This window comes from Hylobates moloch, unplaced genomic scaffold, assembly GCF_009828535.3.
Source record: "Hylobates moloch isolate HMO894 unplaced genomic scaffold, HMol_V3 SCAFFOLD_18, whole genome shotgun sequence".
Taxonomy (NCBI): domain Eukaryota; kingdom Metazoa; phylum Chordata; class Mammalia; order Primates; family Hylobatidae; genus Hylobates; species Hylobates moloch.
Genome location: NW_026652293.1, coordinates 7809855 through 7836820, shown reverse-complemented (window position 1 = coordinate 7836820; position 26966 = coordinate 7809855). Strand labels below are relative to the sequence as shown.

The 26966-nt window shown below is 48.3% G+C and overlaps 2 protein-coding genes across 2 annotated transcripts in view; one reads left to right on the top strand and one right to left on the bottom strand.

The window, feature by feature from the left end:
* On the bottom strand, window positions 1-26512 carry RAB7B (RAB7B, member RAS oncogene family). Its single transcript, XM_032136963.2, has 6 exons — window positions 26353-26512; window positions 16992-17060; window positions 16331-16457; window positions 15397-15612; window positions 8536-8661; window positions 1-2200 (listed from the first exon to the last, which is right to left on the bottom strand). The coding sequence occupies exons 2-6, from the start codon at window positions 17042-17044 to the stop codon at window positions 2123-2125; spliced, it is 600 nt and encodes a 199-aa protein (XP_031992854.1). The 5' UTR covers window positions 17045-17060; window positions 26353-26512; the 3' UTR covers window positions 1-2122.
* RHEX (regulator of hemoglobinization and erythroid cell expansion) overlaps window positions 1-26966 on the top strand; it is a 919952-nt gene that overhangs the window by 823438 nt on the left and 69548 nt on the right. The window lies entirely within an intron of this gene.

Genomic DNA, 26966 nt, shown 5'->3' with positions numbered 1-26966 from the left:
AAAAACAAAGAAGGACACATTTATTATTTGTTGTGCACCTTTAGAAATGGTCCACAGGTCCACTGCAGTGCACAAGCCCCTGCATACACACCGCATGTGACAATCCAGTCTGTCTGACTCCCAGGACAGCCTGTGTGATGTGCAAAATGCCATTCCCATGAGGGCACATCATTTTTCCCGGGAGCTCTGAAGGACACAGATAAGAGCGTGTGCTCTAGGCCGCCCCCCTGTTCCTGTGCTGGCTCCATGCTGGTGTCCAGAATGAGCCAGTTCACACTCCAGAGCCAAGTGGGGGGGAGAAGTGGCTCCCAAACTCCCCTGCTGATCTCCCCCCGATCCCTAGGTGTACCTTCCAAATCAGATGACAGTCATAGGCTAACATCCCCAGCTCGGCTTGGAACTCAGGAAAGGATACTTCTGGGTAGACAGAAAGATTCTGCGGTGGGCGTGGACTTGGCCATTGACGACCCTGAGAGGACATCTTGTCTACCCTTTCCAGGCTAGGCCCTTTCTGTGCTGCCTGGAGCCAGAAGAAAAAGATTCCAGCCTTAGAATCTGCAGGGATGGAGACTGCCTGCAGCGAGCTTTCTTGCATCTCATTCTAGTATTTGCCACAGATGCTGATTTCTTGCCTGAGTCATGTATATCGAAGTTTTTGCTCATTTCTTACTAGGCTTAAGAAATTGGAATTCTCTGCCTCACAAATCCCAAAGGGCTGAACATGCCTCCAACATGCCCCGTGCCCCGTGAACAAGCTTTGAGCATCTGAAGGACAAAACCTCAGCTCCTAAAGAATTCATGAGCATCCACTTGCTGCTCAGCCTGGAAGAGAAGGAGCACTGCTGCCCTCTGGTGGTCAGGCAGCAGAGCATCAAGGAACCACCCAAGGGAGCTGGGTCCCCTTTGCTTTGTCTTTGGGACAGCAGCTTTGAGTCTTAGGTCAATGGATGTCCTTTCACTGTTCCTGGAAAATGGCAAGCTTGTTCCTGCCTCAGGGGCTTGAGCCTTGATGCTCCCTCTCCCTGGAATGTTCTTTCTCCAGCTCTCAGGTGACAGCTGCCTTCCCATTCTCTAGCCCTCAGACCAAATGCCACCTCCTCAGGGAAGCCCTCCTGGACCACTTCGTCTAAAATAGCAACTCATCCCAGCCCCTGTCACTCTATCCCATTACCCTGTTTCCCTTTGTTTATAGCACTTACCTGCTATTTGGAAATATCTGTCTAGAGTCTGCATCTCTCCCTCACCAGATGTCGGTTCCAGGAGGGCAGAGTCCCTGTCTGTTTTGTTTGTCACTGGACTTCAATGCATCGTACATAGTAGATACGCAAAAATAAACTTGTCAAAGAAGTAAATAAATGCATATTGACAACAGCTACTAGATTTAAGCACAGCTTCTGGTCCTCAAAACCACACTGTGATACAGGCAAGGCACATCTCACCCCCACCGGACAGATAAACAAATTGAGACTCAGAGATTTATGTGAGTTGCCTGAGCACCCAGCAAGGAGGAATGAGCCACGGTCCCTGGCGGCTTCTCCTGTGCTCCCTCAGTCCTCTACCCTGGAGGGAGCAGACGGGGTCTCAGGCACGAGAGCTTCTGCCAGGAGCTGAGGCAGGCCCGGCATGTGGGGTCCAGACCTTTACTCCTTAGTCTGCTCATTGAAGGAGGCTGAACTGTGCCATTGTCCAAAGCTTTGCTTGTGGCTGAGGGGCGTGAGGTGCGAGCGGGTGAGGAAGGTCTGTCCACAGGAGGATGTAACCAGACTCCAGTCAGTGGCCGGTCTGCGGAGATGCGCATTCTGGAGCAGGAGTGTTTGAGGGGTGGATGGGCGGGGAAAGCTGGAGCCACTGCTGAAACTGTGACTTCCGCAGGGCCAGGGTTTGGCTCTGACATTCCGGGCTTCATCCAGACTCTCTCACTATACTCAGCCTGAGCCGGGGGCTGCCCTCTGACTCTGGGTCCAGCACCGGGGTCAAGGGTTCTGCCGCAGAACTTAGGCCCCCTGCGCTGTGCTTGGGCAGGCAGTGGGGCTGGAGGGGGATGGTCACCTGTTCTCAAGCCTGGGGTGAGCAGGCTCGGGGCAGGCTCTGTTTCTGGGCATCCGGAGCAAGCGTCCAGGGGTCAGCAGCATCTGCTCTTTGACTGGTCTGGCGAGAGCTTGATGGATTCTGTGAGGTGATTCTCTAAGATGCTCTGGTACTGGGGAAGGAAAGAGAGGCCAGCATTCATGTCCTGAGATACAGAGTGCACCGCCCGCCCTTCATTTCTTAGTGGGCCTCAGAGCCTGGGCTCTTGTTTCCTCCCCATTATACTTCTGGGAAACTGAGGCCCAGACAGGGAAGCCACTGGAGTTCCCCACCCTCCTTCTTCCCTGTGTCTCCCCTCCAGCCTCTTCCCAGGAGCCCAGAGCAGGTCAGTGTCTGAATTAGCGGCCCAAGTCTCCTGACCTCCAGCCATGTCCTATAACTTTCCATTCTCCAGAGGAGACAGCTGAGGTGTCATTTGGGCTTAAGCAGAGAGGTGATGGCCACTCCTCATTTCTCCTGGAGAAATATATCCCAATACCCCAACCTCCTTTCATCCTGTCCACCTCCCAGCCTCCCCTACTCATGCCTAGAAAAGCCCAGTCGGTCCTCTGTCCTGGCCACATCCAGGCAGCCCTCCCTAAAATGGACTCAATGTTTCTCCTGGGCCCTTTTGCTTCTCCAGTCTCTCTTGTCCCAACAACGGTCCAGAGGAAGCCCCTTCTCAGTCTGCCAAGCTTCTGCCTTTCCAGCTGGCTCCACTTCTCACCAAGAGCCTGCCCCCGCTCCCCAGTTCAGGGTTTGGGGTGGTATGGAGGATGGCGCCCTTCTTTAAGCAGATGGGTTCCCCAGGCTGAAGGCTCTCTTCTTCAAGGAATCCCATCTCTTCATGCTGCTATGGCCTCCGCTAGTCACAGAGCTCAGTCGCGGTCATGTTCCTCCCACAGCCAGTACTGTGGGACTCGGGGTGAGTGATGAGCATTCACTCTATGTGGAAGGGGTTTGTGCTACATTGGTGTGGACCTGAGCAGGGGCAGAGCCTCCTGTGTATCACACAAAATTGTCCCTGGCAGTCCATCTCAAGTGTCCTTCTCAGGGGGCAACTTCCAGGGACAGGGGTGCTACCTCCTCGTCTCTGATTTTATCTCCCCGGCAGTTCCCAGGCTCAGGCCAGACACCCAGCTGGTGAATATCCACCAAACCCTTAATGCTTATGACCCTAGACCTCAGGAGGTGGTGTCCACCCCTGCCTCCTGCACCTTGATGATGGTGGTCCCCTCAAATACATAAGAAGATCCTCTGACACCCCATCACTCACTGCCACCCCCAGACTGAGCAGTAATGTACCCTGATGGCACAGAGCTCGTGGTGCTGAACCTGGGTCCAGCCCTTCATCACGGAGTTGGTTTCTTGGGGATCCCCCATCTCTCACCCCCACCCTGGTAGGATCTTGGGACTAGCAGAGTGAGCGCCGTCTGGGGTAGGTGTGAGAAACATCCTCATTTGTTGCCCATGAAAGCCTGAGGTTTTCATGCCAGTGTTGCCCTAATAACATCTGCACCCTCCCCGGGTCCAAGTCACCGCTGAGCTCTTTCCGTTAATGACATCATTTTCACTTGACAACGGCAGCATCTTGTTCCTCAGATTTCCTGCAAAACCTCCAGGCCATAATTAGGTTTCTATGTCATTCTGTTCTCCAGGCCCCAGGCCTCTTGACAACTTGTGAATCTAACTGTATAAGTAATACAACGCTATTCCAATGCTTGCAGCATTTCAGTGGGCGTGTGACTGTGGGAGTCTGTCTCTGTTCCCCCAATCTGGCCACCTTGGTGGCCTTGCCTTAAGTCCTGCATCCTGAGGACCATGTAAATCTGCTGTGATTCACTGAGCAGCTGCCAGCCCGGCCACTTCCCTCCACTGGATGTGGTGATTCTGTCTTTTTCCAATTAACCCCAAAAGAACTGGGCCTCTAGGCGATATCTCATGCTACTGGAGCTGGGCCTGACAAGCCCCAGCAGGGATGATATTGCTAACTTTTCCTCCCCCTCCTCCTTCTCCCTCTCTTTCCCTTCCCTCTTCCCTTCCTCTTCCCCTTCCTCTTCACCTCCCCCACTTCCCCTTCCCCTTTCTTCCTTTCTTTGACTGGGTCTCACGCCTGTGGCCCAGGCTGGAGTGCAGTGGCACAATCATGGCTCACCATGGCCTGACTTCCCAGGCTCAGGTGATCCTCCCACCTTAGCCTCCCAAGTAGCTGGGACTACTGGCACGTGCCACCATGCCCACCTAGTTTTTTATATTTTTAGTAGAGATGGGGTTTCACCCAGGCTGGTCTTGAACTCATGGGCTCAAACAATCCATCTGCCTCACCGGATGTAATCCCAAAATGCTGGGATTACAGGTGTGAGCCACCATGCCCAGCCGGCATTGCTAACTTTCTGGAGCAAAACCTCACCACCCCATATCTTCCAAAGCTGGTGGATATCTCTTCTTTAATTATTAGGGCATCCTTCGTCATATTTTGGAACAACTAAATACCCTAATCTTTGAATGTGGCTAAATTGGTTACTTAAGTAATCTACCTTTCCTTTCAGAATGTTAACTGAACACCTACTGTGTTCTCTTTCAGAATGTTAACTGAACACCTACTGTGTTCTCTTTCAGAATGTTAGCTGAACACCTACTCTGATTTCTTTCACAATGTTAACTGAACGCCTACTCTGGTCTCTTTCAGATAGTTAACTGAACACCTACTCTGGTTTCTTTCACAGTGTTAACTGAAAACCTACTCTGGTCTCTTTCAGAATGTTAACTGAACCTACTCTGATTTCTTTCACAATGTTAACTGAACGCCTACTGTGATTTCTTTCACAATGTTAACTGAACACCTACTCTGGTTTCTTTCAGAATGTTAGCTGAACACCTACTCTGGTTTCTTTCACAATGTTAACTGAACCTACTCTGATTTCTTTCACAATGTTAACTGAACACCTACTCCGATCTCTTTCAGTATGTTTACTGAACACCTACTCTGCTCTCAGCAGGTGCCTCAAATATTGCTCTCTTTACTACAAGGCTCACTTGCAGAACTCAGACGTTTCCACCTGGTGTCTCGAGGAACCTTGAATGCAATGTGCTCACATGGACGTCATTATCCCTTTCTCTCATGAAGCTCCTGCTTTCTCCTTTGTTCCCTGTCTTGCTTGTTCCCTGTCATGGAATCACTAATCCATTGTCCCTTCATTTGCCAAGCTAGAAACCTGGTCATCAGCCTAAACTGCTCCCGTTCCTTTCTCCCTGCATTTGATCATCATCAGCTCCTGATGTTTCTACCTCCAAAGTCTCTTTAATTCACCCTCACCTTGCCAGCTCTATCCTCTCACACCTGGACTATTGCAGTAGCCTCTTCATCATCACCCATGGAGCCCATCCTCTCAGCAGCACGAAGCTCCCTTGCTGAAAACCCTATGACGCAGCTCCATTTTAAAACAGCATGTAATGTCCTCTCTGCACTACAATAGTATTTTATTTAACCCTCACAATAACCTACCTCATGGGGAAGATATTATTATTTGTACTTTAAAGTTAGGGAAGTGGTGGCTTAGAGAGGCTGCATGACTTGCTCAGGGACACACAGTGAGAGGTAGAGCCAGGTATAAAGCCAGATCGTTCCGACTTCAGAGGCCCAGCTCTTTCCACCCCAGCTGGGGGCTCACTTCTTATTATAGAAGCGCCTCCCACATTCTCCTCTCAAAACACCCTGGGCTGGAGCAAATAAGCCCACAATCTCCCTGGGAAGGAAGGGAAGTTCCTTATAGGAAATGCCTCTGAAAACTTTTCTTTGACCTCAAAATCTATATTTGTAAACTTCTGTTTCATCTTTAGAACTGATGTGAATTTTACATTCTATGCTCTAGTTCAGTGTGTTTGTTTTTATGTGAACAAGTTTCTCCTTCAAATTTCTAAGTAACAAAGGCACTGCAGAAAGTTGTGCCCTGTTGGGTTTCAAGGTCCTGGGTGAGCTCCTGAGTACCCTGGGCAGCCTAGCAGCGCCGTCTGGAAGGTGTGGGCCTGTGGTGTGGCATCTGAACTCCTGGTCGGGGTGCACCAGGCCTTGGTGGCCTTGCTGGCTTCCTCACTAACTATGTCCCCGTGCTCTGACATTCCTCCACGCCAGGTTTCTTCTTCTTGCCAACATGACCTACAGTAGGTGTCTCCTGTAAGCCCCAGGAACTCATGCCTGGGTCTCTGGCCTTGGCCTTCTCTCTGCCCTTCTTCCCCTCTGGCTTACACCCACCATGGCCTACCATCTCCACCTGCAAACTGTGAATTGCCTTCCAAACCTTCTGACATGTCACTTCTCTGAGCAGACATCCTCATCCTCACCACCAGCTGCCTGGGAGTCACCTTGTCACCTTAATCACATCCCCCATAGCACTCCTGTCACTCCAGGTCAGTCTCACTCTACTGACCTCAAGTGCACTGAGGGCTGTATCTCCAGCTCTAGCCTGACAACTCAATGGATATTTATGGACTCAAATTATTTTCATTTTATAGAGAGGAAATGGAAGCTCAGAATAGTCGTATGTCTTGCCAAGGAGTCCACTTGAGAGAACCAGGGCAGGATTCAAATCCAGGCCAGTCTGACCGCAGGTACCACACCTGTGACTTCCAGACTTCTGATCAGTGCACATGCCCCATAAACATGGGGGACCGACATGGGATTGCTACCCATTTATTCTTTTGCCAAGAAAGGGTGTTATAAAAAAAAATGCAAGCAGACAAGCCACTGTCTACTAACAGCACCACGTCATAACAGCGACACAGTCAGAAGGACCTGATTTAACCACAATATAGTAGGAAGGACATCATTTGAAGAATAAAGGATACTCCTTCCCCAGATAGGACAGGTGCTAAGCATGCACAGACACCGGCTGTGGGCTGATGGATGCTTCCTGGTGACTAAGCATTTGGCAGTCGCTGTACTGTGCCTGTGGAGGATTATTGATCAATATCACCACCAAGGTCAAACAGCATTCCTCAGCACTCCAGGAGGACAGCAAGAGCAGGCACGCCTGTGCTTCGGGAGCCAACTACACCGCCCATGTAATAAAGCCACACTTCCTGACCAAGCACTAAGAGATGGATACCTTGCTGCTTTCCCTTTCCCGAGACAGTGAGGGCTGGAGGGGAAGCAGAAGAAGAGCCAGTGAGGGTCGGGGGAACCCTAAGATCAGGGCTCTGAGGCCTGAGGATGCCTAGCTGGGCTCTGCTCCCTGAGCAGCCGCTAGAGGTAGCTGCTGCCTCTTTCTCTCTGGGACAACCCCTCGCTGGGGCCTGGAACACTTCTTTCCATAGCAGCTGCAGAGGGCATCCCATGAGGGCGGCGGATGCTTCCACATAAGGGAAGCTTCCAGTCCCCTACCCTCATTTGCCCATTTCCTCAATTCAGAACCATTGCTGCGATGATCCTTTCCCCTCTCCTAAGAAGTCCATGTTGATGAGATGTGGCAGAATGATGACACAAGCTGAGCCCCTCCCCATGCCAATCCCAGGGCTTCCAAACTCCACATCAGACTGACATTAAAACCACGCCACTCCTTCCAGGCAGCCTTCCACGGTTTTCCCCACCTCCTTGCAGAATTCAGATGTTTCCACCTGGTGTCTCCAGGAGCCTTGAATGCAATGTGCTCACATGGACGTCATTACCCCTTTCTCTCATGAAGCCCCTGCTTTCTCCTTTGTTCCCTGTCTTGCTTGGCTCATGGAATCACTAATCCATTGTCCCTTCATTTGCCGAGCTGGAAACCTGGCCATCAACCTAAACTGCTCCCTTCTCCCACTCCCTTCTTCCCTCTCCCTGCCTCCTCCCTGCCCCCTCTCCTTCCCTGCAACATGGGCTGTCTGTGCGCCCCTCCTCTAGGCCCTACCCCCAAGTCCTGCCCCACCAGACCACACTGTATTGCAGTCACTTAGGGGCCTATCTGCCTGCCTCTTGAGACAGAGGGTCCTGAGGCCTGTACAGTGCCTATCACACACTCAACACATTCTTGCCGAACCTTCGTACCTAGGGGTCTACGTCTATTCATCTTTTTGATTGGGAGATGTCAGCAACTCGTGCAGGTTTGATATTTCACTTGGGTGAATGCCTGGCACCTCCCACCAATGAAGATTGGACTAGACCATCACTTCTCAAACCCTTCCTCAGTTAGGATCTCCAGGGCTCAGGTACAGGACTGGAGTTTTTAGATACTCCACAAGGGATTTGGTTAGTTAGCTGGATTGACAGACCTCTGACTGCATGCTCTAAGGTAGCTTTCTACCTCTGGCATTCTGTGGTTCCAGAACTGGAGTGCTGTTGAACCCATTCCACAACTAATTAACTGAGACGATGAGCAATCCTGTCCCACCCACATCTCTGCCCGTACCCAGGATGTTCTTCTCTGGAAGCTCCTGAGACCCTCCCCAATCCAGGGGGCAGTCTTAGCAGGTCCTGCCACCACAGCCACTCACCCTCAACAGAGCCCGACTGGCCAGCATCTCAAAGGCTTGCACCACATTGATGTCATTCTTGGCACTGACTTCAAAGTAAGGAATATCTTTCTCTCTACACCAGCCTTGAGCTACTTCCTGGGGTACCTGAATGAGGGAAAGAAATAGGCGTGGTTCCTGTATTATCATCATCGCCATCACCACCATTGCCACCATCACATCCCCACCATCTCCACCAGGCCCACCACCACTCCCATTTATTGAGAACCTCCCAAGTGTCTATAACTTTACATATAAATGTAGGAGGTGGGAACTGTTAGCTCCATTTCACAGATGAAAAATGGAGGCCTGGAGGAAAAGAACTTGCCCAGAGTATGTGAGGCTAAGCAGGATTTGAACACAGGCCTGGCGGAATTACAGCCCACTGCACTTTGCTGCCTTCCTAAGGCCTAAACTAAGAGCGTCTTCCACTGTTGCCTCCTTTGTCAGTCTCTTCAAGGAGAGCTGCACATGAGAGACACCAACTAGGAAGGGCAGGAAGGGAGGACTTTCTTCTCCAACCCAGCTAAGCAGGCTCACACTCAGGAGGCCTGTTGCTGGGCAGTCTCGGGTCTCAGCTGACCTTGCTTCCCCAGGTCAGGGTCCTAGGAACAATTAATAAGCTCCTACTATGGGCCAGGCACTGTGTTAGTCACTTTATCATGTATGAACTCATCTCATCCTCTCCATAACCCTGTGAGATGGGCATTGTCAGTTCCACTTTATAGACAAAAACACTGAGGTTCAGAGAGGTTCAGCAACTTGCCCCAGATCACATAGCTGAGGGAAGGCAGAGCTTGGATGTAGCCCCAGCTCAGTGCTCCCCCTGGCATCTGAGCTGCCCTCTACAGGGCACTGCATTAGAACCATGCCTGTCCTTTTCTGTCTCCCTCTGGGAGCCCAGGGTCAGGAGCTCAGCTCTTGGTCTGGCACACATGAGCCACTAGGCACAGGCTGAATGACTACATCTCCGCCCAAGTGCAAACGGCGTTCAATTTGTGATGTTGGCTTGGAAATGCTCTGGAAGCCCTCTGGGTTACTTCCAAAGACGATCGGTACCCCCGAGTTTGATGTCTAATTATTTGGGGAAGGGGAAATGACCACATATTGAGCATTTGCTGAGCCTGGCACTTTATAATCATTATTTCAATTTATTTAGGGGAGCCAAGGTCTTTCTCATGGAGAAAGGACCATTCCACCCCTCTCCCAGAACAGTGCAGGCTGAGGCAGATCAAACACTGCCCCTGTTTAATTGTCTCTGTGGCTCCTGCAGGTCCTGGGAATGTCTGTCTTACTGGGATAAAAAGTCCCAGCTGATCTCAGCTGACCCTTTCCTCTGACTTACCATGACCAGCTCTACCCAAGTGCCCGGTTATGACAGACTTTTTAATCTCATTTTTCCCTGCTCTCTGTTTGGTTTGGAGTGATTGCATACAGACTCCGAAATATCATTGTGATTATGTTGCATATTAACATTCTTTTTATATCTCCCCCTCCTCCCCACCCCAACCTCAGAAAGCTGGCCTGGGAAGAAAGCTCCCCAGACAGTATTTTTCACTTTTCTCTTCCAATCCCAGAGACAGTTTCATGATTTTAAAAATTGTCTCATCTTTTATTTATAAAATGAAAGTTATTTATAACTTAGGCTCTGACTCTGAAAATAAGCTCAGGGTGTGATAGTTGGCGACATGGGAAGTATGACAATTCTGAAAGTATTACTTGCATTCATGTTGCTTTTGGTCAGCAATATACTATTGACATTTCACTTTTCTGGTTACAATTTTGCTTGTTCATTGGAGGCCAAATATTTGACAAAATTAGTCCAGTTGCCATCATTTTATTTATGAGGCTTTTCCATCTCATGTGCATTTAAAATAATCGATTATGCAAGTGCTAAAATTAGCATTACTAATGTTAATTACTAAACCATTAAACCATCACTAAGAATAACAAAGGATATTTTTAGAAAACATGATCTTAAGTCTACGGAATCACTGGTAACTCAGAAATTACCCACCTGAGCACAGAGCAAATGATTCACGCCCCAGTGAATAAATTCCTTGTAGCACAGATGCCAGCAAAGCTATTCTTTCTAATTAATTATTTTTTTCACTATTACCTTCTGTAGAAGAAGCAGGGATTTTTTTTAAGCTAAATCAGTAATTTCTTTAAAATTATTCTGGCTATATATGCCTGTTTTATTGTGGTAAATATACCTAATAAAATTTACCATTTTTAAATTAAACACTTTTTAAAAAAATTTTTGTTTTGTTTTGTTTTTGGAGAGATGGGGGTCTCGCTATGCTGCCCAAGTTGGTCTTGAACTCCTGACCTCAAGCGATTCTCCCATCTCAGCCTCCCATAGCGCTGGGATTAAAGATAAAATGTACCTGGCTCATTGTAACCATTTTTAAGCATACAGTTCACGGGCATTCGGTACATTCATATTGTGTGCACATTGTACATTCCCCACTGTTCATCTTCAGAACTTTCTCACCTTCCTAAACTAGCAATATATATTATAAATATGTGTGTATACATGTATGTGTATGCGTGTATATATGTATGTGTATGTGTGTATATATGATGTATGTATGTGTGTGTGTGTGGGTTTTTTTTTTTCAGTGTCTTGCTCTGTCGCCCAGGCTGGAGCACAGTGGTGTGATCTTGGCTTACTGCAGCCTCTCCCTCCCGTGTTCAAGTGATCCTCCCAGCTCAGCCTTCCGAGTAGCTCAGACTACAGGTGTGCCACCACACCTGGCTAATTAAAAACTTTTTTTTTTTTTTTTTTTTTTTTTAGAGATGGTGTCTCGACATGTTGCCCAGGATGGTCTCGAACTCCTGGGCTCAAGCTATCTCCCCCACTTTGGTTTCCCAAAGTGTTGGGATTACAGGCATGAGCCACTGGGCCAAGCTGCAGTACATTTTTAAATACTCATTTTCTTCTTATTAGGTAGGAGAAGCTGCTGTATTTTCCCAGCTGTCCCTTGGAGATAATAATAAGGAGGATCATTTCCTTGTTCCATTATTTCCATTATGGAAATCACATCCTTCCTATTATTACTCAGTCTCAGGAAGTCTGTGTTCTGGTCTCCACCCCGCAGAGGAGGGAACCGGTCCGGGCCGCGGAGGCACATGGACCAGGTGGGCGGCTGTGAGCCCACATCTGCGGGACGGGGCTCCGAGGAGAAGGCGCCTCAAGAACGTACCTCTTGACTCCCCTTCTCCACGTCCACACTCGACCAGGGGCAGGCAGAGCCCTTGCTAGGTCTGTGCAGAGTAAGGACATTTGAGGGCCGGCACTTCCCAGCCTCTCCTCTTGGGGCTTTATAATCCCAGGTCTCAGAATTAAAGTCCTTCTGCTCTCTCCCACCCACCTCGTCCTCTCCGCGTCCTGTCCTGATGTCACTGTCGCTCAGTGCCTCCTCCCCTCCCCTATCCTATTCTACCTCCCTACAAACCCCTTCTCCGGGCCTACCTTGTTGAGAGACAGGCTCCCCTCTCCTCCATCCTCTCCTCACCCCTCCTCCATCCTCTCCAGGGACCTCCCTGTCTGCTTGAACCCTCGCTTTTCCTAGAGTCATGCTTCCCCAGCGCCCCCTCTTGCCCTCCCCACTGGGGCTATTTGCAAACTTTACTCACCACAGATCCCACAGAGGGGCTGGCTTGCCTGGTGCTTCACTGCCTCTTTCAAACCTTTGTTCTTCCTCTCTCTGCACACAAAAGCTCGCCCACCCTGAGGCTTGGATTGGACCCCCTCTACTCCTGCAAGTCACCACCTGCCCTCCTCACCCTGCCAGGTGCCCCTCATTCACTAAACACTTGCCATCTGGTGAGGCCTCCTAACCCCTCAACACGCAGCCGCCACCTCTCATGGTAGCCTCAGAAATCCCTTGCTGCCCACAGTCTCTCCATGTCAGCCTCTTCCTCTCAGGGCCTCTGTAAAATAAGAAACCTGGTCTCCTGTGCCCTATCTCCTTTCCCTCAACCCCCGCAGGCCCTTCCTCCTGCTGCCCTGCTCCCCAGCCTCCGCCACCCCAGCCCTAGCCCTTCTGCCTTCCCTGGTCCCTCTTCTTTCCTTCATGGTTTCTCGGTGCCCTCACAGCTCTGTCGTTCATCTTCTCTTGGTTAGAAAAGCCCTAGTCCACGTTCCTTGCTCCTGGCTTGTACCCTATACAGACCCCACCTCAAACTCACAGTCTCCTCCTTCATTGGAGTCCTTGGTGTCACCCATCAGATCTTGTCCTTGTCCCCAAGTAGCTCCTCCTCCCACTTCTCCCAAGAGTAACTGGCAAAGCTTCCTCATGGTTCTTAAGCCTTGTATTGGTTTCCTCCCTCTCAATAGAAGATGGCACCACTTATTTCACTGACTCTTGGTCTTGAACTCCCCCAGCTTCCCTCCTCACACCCTACAGACATGAAACAAGATGGAACTTAAAATGAAAGCTTTGGCAGAGGCACAACAACTGGACAGATGTCAGATATAAAGCAGGTGGAGACAGTCCACTCTGGGTACATATTCCCAAAGGCTCATGACCAAGACTCTCTTGGATGACTCTAAATCCCACAGCACGGATATAAAGGGCTTGAAAATGAGGATTAGGAGGGATTTTCTTGGAGACAGTTGTGTTGTGGGTACAACTACCCTTGCCTCTCCCAAGAGGAGGAACAGGTAAAAACTCACCTCTAGCTGAAAGATGATGTTGAGGAGAGTCGTTAATGTACAACCGCTGGAGTTGGGTGGATATGGTGGACTGGTGTCTGACACACACCTGAGGTATCTGAGGCAACAGGCAACAGGGCAGAGAGAGAAGAGGCTGCACCAGGCACCAGCTACCCTTGCCCCCCAGTGGAGCCAGAATGCATGAGTGTGCCTTGTGAAGGACATGTGGATTCAACAGAGAGAGAGAGAGAGAGCAAGAGCAAGAGGCTGGGGCCAGCTAAATCCCACTTAGAGACTGCTTGGAGGAAAAGGTGACCCCCATGGGGTGGGGATGCTGAAAGCTAGGGTTTGAGGAGGAGAATGCAAGACCCTTGTCATGGGAGGTACAGCGAAATGTTCCCAGTAGAGGTTTCTGAAGGACACAGAGGAGTGACCCACAGAAGAAAGAGCTTGCAACACCTGTCAGGCCAGAGAGTGCAAGACTGTCTTTTTTTTTTTTTTTTTTTGAGACGAAGTCTCACATTGTTACCCAGGCTCACTGCTACCTCTGCCTCCAGGGTTCCAGTGATTCTCCTGTCTCAGCCTCCCGAGTAGCTGGGATTACAGGCGCCCACCAGCACGCCCAGCTAATCTTTTGTATTTTTAGTAGAGATGGGGTTTCACCATGTTGGCCAGTCTGGCATCGAATTCCAGACCTCATGATTCGCCCGCCTCGGCCTCCCAAAGTGTTGGGATCACAGGCGTGAGCCACTGCGCCGACCAAGACTATCTTATGATAGTACCAGTCAAATTGGAATTGCCGTGCTCTCCTGACCTCTTCTCCCTCTTCCTGCTTCACTCCTGACAGGGTCTGAAATCGGAATTACTATCCCAGATAAGAGGAGGAAGTGTGAACATCAAGGTTGGCCATGAGATTCTAAGGACCTATTCCTTCTCTTAGACCACAAGGTTCTCACCCACAGCTGGTCCCAGTGGGGGAAAAAATGGAGACACCTTGCCTTTGAATGAACTTAGGACTTTACTTATTATCTGAAGCTAGATATTTGCAATTAGAGAATTGACATGGAGTTTACAACCTGAAGTGACCACAGAACCGATGACTCCTAGATCTCTATTTCCAGCACAGACTTCTTTGAAATTTCATTCTTATGCATTCCAAAGCCTGCTGGTCATTTCCAACTAGTTGTACAAGCTCCTCAAACTCAGCATGTCCAAACCAAAAATGTTTCTTTCTCTATGAACCAGAGGTTCTCCCTTCTGTAGATGGTAGCTCAGTTGGAAGCACCATCCCTCCCTCCCTTTCTCCATCCATAAACACAATTCATCATGCCAAATGATGCCTCATGTCCATTGCTTTTCTCTATTTGAACCATTGTGAAAATGCAGTTCAGATGATCCAGTTCCCCATTACTTTTCTCTATTTGAAACACTAAAAAGAGAAACAGTTTAAACAGCTCTTTTTGGTGGCATCTGGACTTTTGGCCCAAGAGCATCTTTTACAAATTCAGTCTGCCATATTCTTTCCTCATTAGTAGGCAAGGATTAAAAGTGCTGTCTTCTCAATGCCCTGTAATGGTAAACACCTACACAAGTGGGGTCACTGTAGTCACGGAGCAGACCAGCTGTCAAGCGGTTAACCCGATGGTCTGGAATATGCTTAAGCTAATAAAAAAATTATTTCTTCCCCAGAAAACTTGTATACCCAAGAATTTATAACTGCAGACCTCCAACTTGACCCTAGGCAGAAAGCCTGTGCTACAAATTAATTCAAATTCCACTGAGACCTGCCTCCTGCCTACATCTGATGCATTAACTCCTCCGTTCCCTGTCTCTGGACAAAATTGCCTTCATTTCTCAGCTTATATCATGCCGTTTATTCAGCCCAGAACCCAACTGTTCCAGGAAACCTGTCCTATATTCTAAGCCTGGGTAGATGCCCCTTTATTGTGGTCCCTAAATACCCAAGATGTATCTCTGTTATTTCATTTACCATATTGTATCATAATCATTTTATTTTACAATTATCTTTTAAAATGTCTGTATCCACTACTAGACTGTGAAATTCCTGAAGTAAGGACTATGCCTGATTCAGCTCTGTACGTGTGGGACCTAACACTGTGCCTGGCACATAGTGGGTGCTCATATAATGTTTGTTGAATGAATAAATGAATGAACAGTACCTTCCGGTCTGCCAGATCGATCTTGTTCCCCAACAACACCATGGGGTAGGACTGCTCCATGGGGACAATCTTGGCCAGGACATCACCCCGCCAGATATCCAGGGCTTCAAAAGACTCCAGGTCGGTGACATCAAAAGCTAGGATGCAGCCATCAGAGCCTTTGTAGAACGTGGACACCATAGAGCGGAACCGCTCCTGACCGCCCGTGTCCCAGATCTGGAGGGGAAAGCAGCCGCCCCACGGGGCTGTGATGAGTGGCTGGAAGGAGGCCCAGCTGGGTTACATCATGTCAAGGCTTCTTTTGCTGGGTAGGGAGCAGCAAGGCCTGGTACAGGTGCGTATGGTTTTTTCACACAGAAGAACCCTCCCACCCACATACACTCCAACACCTTTGCAGTAACATTTAACATCCTGAGAGTAATTTCACACCTGAGCTCTCATTTTCCCTCTGGGTCATCAAGGTGGCAATTGTTATTCCCATCTGACAGATTTGGAAATTTGGACCTTGGGAATGTCTTGCCTAAGATCACCTGCCAAGTTTTCCAGAGAACCTGAGACTAGGCATGAGGTCTCTCAACTCCTGGATTAATGTCCTTCCTTCTAGATCAGGCATCAGCATTTTTTTTTCTATAAATAGCAGATAGTAAATATTTTAGGCTTTGCAGGTCATCCTGTCTCTATATGCCAATTATTACTCAACTCTGCCATTGTAGGGCATAACTTGTCAAGTTAACCAATGGATATGGCTGTGCCCCAGTGAAGTCTTATTTACAAAAATAGGAGGTGGACCAGATTTGGCCCATGAGCTGAAGTTTGCCCATCTCTGCTCTAGACCGTTCTAGCTCTGGTGCACATTGCTACATGAGTGGCTGTCAGGGCGTCGGGGGGATTTTCAGTATATGTATGTTGAAGAGGGAAAAGGAGGGCTGCTCACCTGTAGCTTCAAAGTTGTGTCACCCAATATGATAATCTTGGAGAGGATGCTGGCCCCCAGTGTGGTCTGGTATTCCTCGTAAAACGTCTTGTGCACATATTGGTGAAGGAGGGAGGTCTTTCCCACACTGAGGAAAATTCCAGACACATGTGAACACACACATGCAAACACACATGCACATGCTTCCATACCATTCTCAGAATCTTCCCAGGCCCCTCTTGCCACTGTCTCTCCCTGAGATTCTGAATTTCAAATTTCTGTGGTCCATGGACCACACTTTGAATAGCAAGGGAGTAGGAAAAGGTTTCTAGACGTAGAAGCCAGTCAAAGTGAGCAGAGTAGTCGAGACAGTGGAATATCTTACAGTGGTGTTCAGGTTTTTTCTGTGTGTGTAGGACATGGGAGGACAGATAGATGCTAAATGGCTTGCCTAATTCCCACAGCTGGTTACTGCAGAGTCACTGCAGATCTAGGGCTAGAAACCATCTGTTTACATGCAGCTTCTTTCTCCCAACTAAGCTTCTTTTTTGGGGATGGCATACACTTGCTGGTGTCACCCTGAATCAGAAAGGGACCTAGGGGAGGTGGGAACACACCAGGAGGTCTCACTGTCCTTGGGTGAGGGGCTGCTTCCCAACTCCCAGAGCTGAGCTTGGCTTACCCAATGGCTCCGACGATAATGAGTTTCAGGTCCACCTTCTTCCGGGGATTCATAGAGGGGCTTCAGAGCCTGTAAGGAAACAGAGGTCATCCACATGCTGGCCAGTGTTCCTTGTGGCCATTGTCGCTGAGTGTGGCCTCTGCTTTCCCCTTTTCAATGGGCAAGTTACTGCGCTGGGCCCAGGACTGGGTGGGGTTCTCCAAAAGAGTCACATAATTCAGCAATCTTCATATATCTTCTCCCTCATTTTCCCTGGGGGCCTCCCCAAAACTGGAAGGGTGGTGACTCTCCAGGACGGGCAAATCCCTCATCCCTCAGCTCTACCAACCCTGCTCTTGGAGGCAGCCTGGAGTGCCAAGAAGGCAGGACAGGATTGAACAGAGGCCTTGCAGACAGCCCAGCCTGGAGCCAGGGATGGAGGGGCGTGCAGGAAGAAGAGATGGGGGTGGGCAGGACAAGGGGTCCATTGTCAGGACTGCCTAGAGGCTTTGGATGGAAGGGTGCTCCTCCCCCAGCCCGAGGTCTTGCTGCAACTGCAGAATCAAAAGGCTCCTCTCTAATGCAGCTGGCGGGGGTGTAATTAATACATGTTTCTGGAAAGCTATTGGCAGCAAGTATTGAGAGCCTTAAAAATGTTCCCGCCCTCCACTTCTAGGAATTTGTCCTAAAGAAATTATCCGAAGTGGGTAAAGACTCTTGTTCAAGAATGTTCTTCACTGTACTGTTTATAAACATCCAACACTAAAGTAGTGGTTAAATCATAGCACACAATGAATTATTAAGCAGTCATTAAATGGAGTTTTTGAGAATATTACAATAATATGGGAAAATGCTCATGACCTAGGATCCCTTAGGATCTAAATAGAAAACAGAAGATAGTACATTCTCAGCAAACTATCACAAGGACAAAAAGCCAAATACCGCATGTTCTCACTCATAGGTCAGAATTGAAAAGTGAGAACACTTGGACACAGGAAGGGGAACATCACACACTGGGGCCTGTCACGGGGTGGGGGGAGGGGGGAGGGATAGCATTAGGAGATAAACCTAATGTAAATGACGAGTTAATGGGTGCAGCACACCAACATGATGCATGTATACGTATGTAACAAATCTGCACGTTGTGCACATGTACCCTAGAACTTAAAGTATAATAATAATTAAAAAAAAGAAAATAGAAGATGGTAAACTGTACACACAACACCACCCCAACACTTAAATGAGTTCCCATTTGTATAGAAAAAGGCTTGGAAAGAAATACATTAAAAATTCCAGCAATTCCACTACAGGATATATAGACAAAGGAAATGAAATCAGTATGTTGAAGAGATGTCTACACTCCCATGTTCACTGCAGCATTGTTCGCAGTAGCCAAGATATGGAATCAACCTAAGTGTCCATCAATGGATGAATGGGTAAAGAAAATGTGGTACATGTACCCAATGGATACTGTTCAGCTTTAAAAAAAACTTACAATTTATGACAATGTGGGTAAACCTGGAGGACCTTATGTTAAGTGAAATAACCCAGGCAAAGAGACAAATACCATATGATCTCACTTATACGTGGAATCTAAAAAAATTGAATTCGTTGAAGTAGAGAGTAGAATGGTGGTTACCAGGGGCTAGGCTGGGTGGGCAGTTGGGGAGATGTTAGTCAGAGGATAAAAAATTTCAGTTAGCTAGGAGTAAATTCAAGGGATATATCATACAGCATAGTGACTACAGTTAACAACAATGTATTGTATTCTTGAAAATTCCTAATAAAGTTTATATTAAGTGTTTTCACCACTAAAAAATAAGTATGTGAGGTAATGCAGATGTTAATTACCTCAATTTAGCCATTCCACAATGTATGCATATTTCAAAACAACATATTGTACATGGTAAGTGTGTACAATTTTTATCTGTCAATTAAAAAATGTAAGTTATTAATTCTGGTTGGTAGGAAATTACATGATTTTAATTTTTTTCTCTATGCTTTTTAATACATTCTTTTTTTTTTTTTTACAATAAATATGTCTTGTTCCTATAAGAGAAATGTAAATGCGTGTGTGTGTGTGTGTGTGTGTGTGTGTGTGTTTGACAAGGTAAAGCAAAACTGTTGTAGGATACATGCTTAACTGGCCCTTTGTTTCACCCATATATGCACATATGCATATCCACTATCCCTGACTCCTGGGTCTTTTGTCTTTGGATGCACTAAGCATGCTGAGTAAACTTTGACTTGACTCTTCTCAGATAAGGTGTCAAAAGTTGGCCAGCTTATATTTCCCCTGGTACTTGGAAAAAGCTGTTAATAGGACATCCTGTGGTCTTGGTTCTGGTTCTCACTTTGCCACTGTGTGACCTTGGGCCAGTTACTTCCCCTCTCTGAGTCTTGGCTTTCCAACTGGAGAATGAGCCAGCTGAGCCCCAAAGACTCAAGATGCCTTCTTGGTGAAAAATGCTTTATCTGCTGGAGCTGGACCTCACTGGCCATGAGAGCTGTGCTTGGGACACAAAGTTAAAACGAGAAGCCCCCAGAGATTCAGGATTGTTAGTGTCCCCTTCATGAACCATGTCATGGACTGTATTCGTCTGTTCTCATGCTATAAAGAACTGCCTGAGACTGGGTAATTTATGAAGGAAAGAGGTTTAATTGGTTCCGCATGGCTTGGGAGGCCTCAGGAAACTTACAGTCATGGTGGAAGGGGAAGTAAACACATCCTTCTTTACATGGCAGCAGAAGAGAGAAGTGTAGAGCAAAGTGAGGAAAAGCCCCTTACAAAACCATCAGATCTTGTGAGAACTCACTCACTATTATAAGAACAGCATGGGGGAACCATTCCCATGATCTAATCACCTCCCACAAGGTCTCTTCCCCAACACATGGGAATTACAATTCAGATTACAATTCAAGATGAGATTTTGGGTGGGGACAAAGCCAAACCATATCATAGACCGAAGGTGATTTGAGGCTCTGCTCAGAGCTGTTTGTCCTAGGAGCTGGAGTTGGTGGCACTGGAACTTCTGCTCTAACCCAGGAGTGCTGGGTTGGCATGGTGAGCAATGGGTCTTCTTGATGGTCCACGCATTCATGCAGCAAATGCCTACATGCCTACCGCATGCAAAGCCTTGCACTAGACACTGGAACGGCACAGAGATGGAGCAAATAGGAACCCACCACACGGAGTCACCAAGGAAGAAAGGACAGAGGCTAAGTGATGACACCAGAGAGAAAATACACAGTACCCCAGGAGAGGCACGGGGAAAGTGCTTGCGAATTCAGCAGAATTAGGTCCTGAAGAAATGAAGCATGTGGTTGGGGAGGGAATGAAATAACCAAAGCCTTGGGAACAGATGAATGGAGAAAGTGAGCAATTTGCTTCAGGGAAGGGTGAGGTGAAAGGTGTAAAGGGAGGAAGGGCTGGAAAGGAAGCAAGATTAAGATGGGCTGTAAATATCTGAACAAAGATCCTGGCACTGACTCATTCGTTCATTCATTCATTAACTCAGCAAACATTTCCTATATTCCAACATGTAGAAGGTGGCAATTCAAGGCTTGAACCTGGGCTGGCATTTTGTAATGGATGCTGCTGTCCACAAGGGAAATCAGCCAAGGGAGAAATGGTTCAGAAACCCCTGAAAAAGCATGGCTCTCGAAGTATTTGTTATCAGTTTGGAAGGGGCCTAGGAGCAAAGGGAAGCTGTTTCCTAAAGGCATTGATACAACGTGCTAACTTAGCTTTAAAAAGCAACACGATGCCTTAGAAAGAGAGTCAGAACCAAAGGCAGGCAGGAAGAAGCGAGAGAAGAGGCAGCACCGGCTGAGTCCCCGCAGTGGGCTGTGCTAAGTATTCTACCGAGGGCAGGCCATCTTCACTATCACCCTCTGAGACAAGTACAACCAAGCTCCAAGAAGCTGAGTAATCACAACTCACCCAAGCCTGCACAGGGAGTAAATGGAAGAGCTAGTGTTTGAATCAAAGGCTGAGAAGGCAGGCCGGGTGCCTGTAATCCCAGCACTTTGGGAGGCCAAGGTGGGCGGATCACGAGGTCAGGAGTTCGAGTCAAGCCTGGTCAACATGGTGAAACCCCATCTCTATTAAAAATACAAAAAAATGAGCCAGGCTTGTTGGCACACACCTGTAATTCCCAGCTACTTAGGAGGCTGAGGCAGGATAATCGCTTGAACCCAGGAGGCGGAGGTTGCAGTGAGCCGAGATCTTGCCACTGCACTCCAGCTTGGGTGACAGAGCAAGACTCGGTCTCAAACAAACAAACAAACAAACAAACAAACAAACAAAAAACGCTGAGAAGGCTTTCCTGTGTCATGCCTCCTAATCACTAGAGTTTGAACCCATGGAATCTGTGTGCACAGGAATCTAGGGTATTGGGCTCAGATTTGGTGAATTTCAACAAAACCCTAGGAGAGTTGGAGGAGACAGACAAAGGCTGCCAAAGTGGCAGAGAGATACAGTGCGGGTGGAGAGAACTGGAGCTGCCCAACAGGAGCTGTGTGTGAGGACTGGCCACAGGGTCAGAGACGCGGCATGCTAGGCAGAGGGCAATGCTTTCACACGCTGTCACACGACCATGCAGCAGGGCTGGAGTACATCTCACATTACAAGCTAACATTTGTTTGGTGGGCACTGTGCTGAGGGCTTTGTGAATACACAAATACACAATAGCATTGTCAGGGGTAAATGAATTATACGTTATTATAATACATTGAACAGACAGAATACAATATTCATAGGATATTGTGATACATTTACTGGCACAAATTAAGGACTCAAGAAATGTTAGCTATTTTATTGCACACAAAGATAGCCTGTGAGATTGATACTATTATTATCTGTTTTACCATTGAAGAAACAGATGTTTAGAGCAGTTAAGCAGTTCAGCCTTAAAGACAGAAAGCCTGCACGTGTTAGAGCAGGGTTTGAAGCTGGGATTCGAGTCCAGGCCTAACCCCAGAGCCGGCTCTCTTAACTACCGGGTTCTACTGTCTGTAAAACTAGAATGAGACTCACATGCCCTGCTCCATAGTGCCCCTGTTAGAGAGCTCAGAGGCTGGTTGGGTGAGGGTTTGATGCAGGGAGGCCAGCGGTGTGCTTAGGAAGGGAATGCTGGGGCAGGACGAGGAAGATAGAAGGTGTGTGTGAGACAAACAACAGTAGGTCGCTATGCACAATGTGTAAGGCACTCATACAGATAATAAAAGGCAACACACCTATCAAAAATGGGCAAAGAACGTGAACAAGTTACCAACTGAAATCTTATAAAGAATTAGTAAGCTTTGAAAAGATACTCAACCTTACTATCAAGGAAATTGACATTTCAAAATACCGTTTATTTTCACCCAGTAGAGTGGCAAATTTTTTTGTTTTGTTTTGTTTTTTTTGAGACGGAGTCTCGCTCTGTCACCCAGGCTGGAGTGCAGTGGCGCGATCTCTGCTCACTGCAAGCTCCGCCTCCCGGGTTCATGCCATTCTCAAATTTTTAAAAAGATTGACAACAATATTTAGGGTTGGCAAGTGTGTTAGGGAAACACTCTTGTATATTGTTGATAGAGTGTGAATTAGCACAGTCTTTTTGGAAGGCAATTGGACAATATCAAAACTTAATACATGCGGCCAGGCGCGGTGGCTCATGCCTGTAATCCCAGCACTTTGGGAGGCTGAGGCGGGCGGATCATGAGGTCAGGAGATCAAGACCATACTGGCTAACACAGTGAAACCCCGTCTCTACTGAAAATACAAAAAATTAGCCGGGCGAGATGGCGGGCGCCTGTAGTCCCAGCTACTCGGGAGGCTGAGGCAGGAGAATGGCGTGAACCTCGGGGGGCGGAGACTACAGTGAGCCGAGATCGCGCCGCTGCACTCCAGCCTGTGCGACAACGAGACTCTGTCTCAAAAAAAAAAAAAAAAAAAACTTAATACACGCACAGCCTAGGTTCTCATTCTAGGAATCTGTCCTACAGAAATACTCATGCATATGCTCAGACACATATTTGTACAGATGATTGGTAAAGCACTGCTGTAATCTAACTGTCCATCAATATGAGACTCTTTACATCAATTCTGATCCATTAATACTCTGGAACAATTGGCTGTTTTATTATTTATTTATTTATCTGTCTATTTAGAGACAGGGCCTCATTCTTTTGCCCAGGCTGGAGTGCAGTGGCATGATCATAGCTCCCTGCCACCTCAAATTCCTGGGCTAAAGTGGTCTTCCCCCCTCAACCTCCCAAGTAGCTGGGACTACAGGTGTATGCCACTATGCCTGGCTGATTTTTTATTTTTCATTTTTTGTAGAGATGGGATCATGCTTTGTAGCCCCGGTTGGTATCAAACTCCTCGCTTCAAGTGATCCTCCCTCCTCGGCCTCTCAAAATGTTGGCATTACATGTGTGAGCCATCACGCCTGGCCAAGGGCAGTTTTAAAAAGATGAAATAATGACATGGGAAGCTATACATGATGCCTTTAAGTAAGAAAAAAGAAAATCACTGAACGTTTTATATAGTGTGATACAGAAAGCTAAGGAGAGATATACACTAAATGATTCATAAGAGAGATGGGAAAGGTAGATTAGAGGCTAAGCGCTATCATCTTATGTTATATATGTTTTGTTTTAAAATTTGTTACACAAGGCTAAGTTGTTTTGTAATTTAAGAATATCAAATAATCACTTAACATTTCTTTAAAAAGATGTGTGGATGGCAGCCCAAAGTAATTTGAGCGTGACTTTCAGATAAGACAAATTACTTCCATGAGCAAGAGAGTGAGGATGTCTGGTGCCATGGAGTGATCATTTTGGGACTCAGAATTCTCATTCTGGCTCCACATATTTGTGACCTTGGGTGGGTTACTGAACCTTGGGGCATCTGTTCCCTCATGGGTAAAATGGACATCACTCGTGGCTGTGGCTTCCTCTGCAGGTGACATGTGTCATGATCTTATAGCACAGCACGGTCTCCAAGTTGGGAAGGATCCAGATAATTGTTTACCAACTGGGAGAGGGGGTGAGTCTAGAGGCCAGGGCCCTGGTAGGTCATGCTTGCCACTTCCTGTGGTGTAAACACTTCTACCATGGCTGACTTCAAGCTATCAGCGTGGAGCCTGCTCCAGCACACTCCTGCAAGGACCTCAAAGCTCATTTATGCCAAGCACCACCCTGTGCTTGAGTTATCTCTTCCACATCCACGAAAGGTAGAGCTAGACCTGCCCCATGGAGCTGCTTCCTGCTCCTAGGAGTATCTCTCCTGAGGGCCACAGAAAAGGTGCTCAAGATCCTTGTAAGTTACCTCGGCCTTAACTTTGGGCTCCCGCATCCCACCCCCTCCCTGGTTCCTTCCCCTTGGATGCTCACTCAGGGTGTGCTGCCACTGCAGGTTCCCCTACCCCATCCTAGAAGGGCAGGAGTTTGCTGAGGCTGCTATTTTATAAGAGCCCAGTCCTTGGGCCCAGCGTCACTAGGAGCAACAAGAGAGTGACTGGCACCAGGTCTGTGGGAGGTAGGGGCGGCTTGTGGGGTGACACAGGCTGGCTCGCCTAGGAGGTGCATGCAGATCTCAGTGGTTGGAGTCCCTTTCCATGTCATCTCTGCTGGGCTTTGGCAATAGCCATCTTTTTAAGCCTCATTCCACCCACTCAGCTGACTCAGATGCTTCAAACCAACGAATCCTCCTAGAGGCCAGGCTGAGTCATCCTTTACTGTTAAGTAACAGTGAAAAGCAGGATTGAAATGCAGGACTCTGCCTTCGGCCAGCCCCAGTCCACACAGAGCAGAACTTGCGGTGACTCACTCCCCACGAGAGGTCCCCAACTCTTTCCCCTTCTTGCCTGGCAGCACTTCTAAGCCTGGAGTCCTGGTCCTGCCCATTTGCCAAAGCTACAGGGTAGCTCAGCTCCTGTGGAGTAAGAAGGACTGAGTTGTTGCCAAGCCCCAGGGTCTGGGACCAGCCCTCCAAGAACGCTGGAACCCCCTTTGCTCTCACTTCTCACTTCCTTTCTCTCCCTACCCCGCTGGCTCCAACCTGAAACCAGGCACAATCTTCTGTCGCATCTGTGTTGGGTGGGGTATCACTTCTGCTGACAGGAGATGAGTGAGCAGGGGCAGGTGAGGATTCTGAAGCAGACAGAGTCTCCCGCCCACATAGTACTATCTTACCAGGCTCTTGTCCACTTTCAGCACCTCCCCTCCCGATCCCACACCTTGGAAAAGGACAAATATATCCACCCTAAAAAATAATGGGACCTACAATCTTGGAAGCAAAGTTTGTCTGTGAAAAGAGGCTATGTAGAGAGCACAAGGCTTTGTTGCCTCCCAGAAATGCTCATAATTCCGCCTTACCCACCTCAACCCTAGCAGGTCTAGACCTGCTCCCTGTGGGAAGTGCACCTACAGCCCTGGTTTCAGGTGGCTCGGTGCTCTCGTTCTTTAGGTTATTTGAGGGTCTTGTCTCCTCGAGTAGACTGTCCATGCCTGGAGGGCAGGGCTGTGCCTCACACCTCTCTGTATCCCACTAAAGAGCCTGACCAATGCTGGGATTCTAGAGGTTTCCATGAACAGCTATCCATCCACTCATCCATCCATCTGTTCATCTGTCTGGCACAGGCATGCTTACTAAGCCCCAGCACTGTGCAGATCTAAAGATACAGACAAGTTACTATCTCCGTGGGACTTTCGCGGTGGGAGATTGATCTGTAAGCCCAAATAAATTATTTGTATTAATACATAATACCTAATAATTATAGAGCACTTGCAGTTTACAAAATGCCACTGAAGCCCAATGGATACCTGGGTCAAGAACTGGATATAGAACCCAGATCCGTCTGACTCTATTCATTGGCTCCCCTGGCATTGCAGCACTGGGCAAGGAGAAATATTTATGATTTAGAACAGGAATGATAATTTCCTACTCCAGGGGCCAAGCTTCCCCTGATGAGATCCTTGGGCCGACACAATTTCATCCCAGAAGGAACTCTGTCAATGTCACAAGGGGACTCTGGGTGACAGCAGGGTTTTGCCCTCACGCAGGGCTCTAGTTTCTGGCAGGTCCTGCAGGTTTGAGGCAGCAGCGCCACCCTCTTCTGACTCGGCCAGCAGCTGCGTCCTGGGACTGATGGCCTTTGTGGGTCTCCGAGCTGGGCCCCGGCTCTTCGCACAGGCAGGGAAGTCCTTTCTTGCTGCCACACCCTGGGAGTTTCTCCAGGGTGGGGTCTTTGGGCTGGATCTAAACTCTGCAGCTGCCAGATTGGAAATCTCATTTTTGCATTCCCTGCCTCCACTCCTCCACCCAAATACCCAAATAACTCCCAGGGCTGCGAGGTCAGACAGAAGCACTGAGACAAGCTCCCGGGGCACTTACAGCTGTGGCTGTGCAGCACTCGGCCTCTGCTCTGAGGGCAGCTGGGAGTCCTCTCTCAGTCTGGTGGTCTCTTCTTAGAGCGATGGTCTCAGCAGGGCCAGGGAAAAGGCTTTGGGACAAAGACAGGCAAAAGAAAGTCTGTTGAAGCCACGCCACTTCCCTTTGAGTTTTCCTCCTCTGCCTCTCGTGCACAGACTTGGGAAAGTTGCAAAAGAGGCTGGGCCGGGTGACCTCAGCTGTGTGGGTGGAGGGGGTGGAGTGGAATGGAAAAGCTAGGCTCCAGAGCTGACTGGATTTGGGCCCTTCAAGAATTTCATTTATAGGAACCCTGGCCCATGGTGATGAGGATGGGAGCTGTGGGTCAGGGGGCCTGGAGGGTAACATGCCCCATTTGTGGGCACCATAAAGAGCCTCTGGTTGGCTTTAGAAACTTCTGCTTCTGCTGCCGGAAGCCACCCAGTAAAGGGGCCCTTTTGTTTTCATTGAGGTTTTAGATACACATGGGTAGAAGATTCAGTCCTACCACCAGCCTGGTAGGAAGAGGTTCTGGTCCTCATGCTTTGCCCTTATCCCAGTACCTGTATACACACACACACACACACACACACACACAC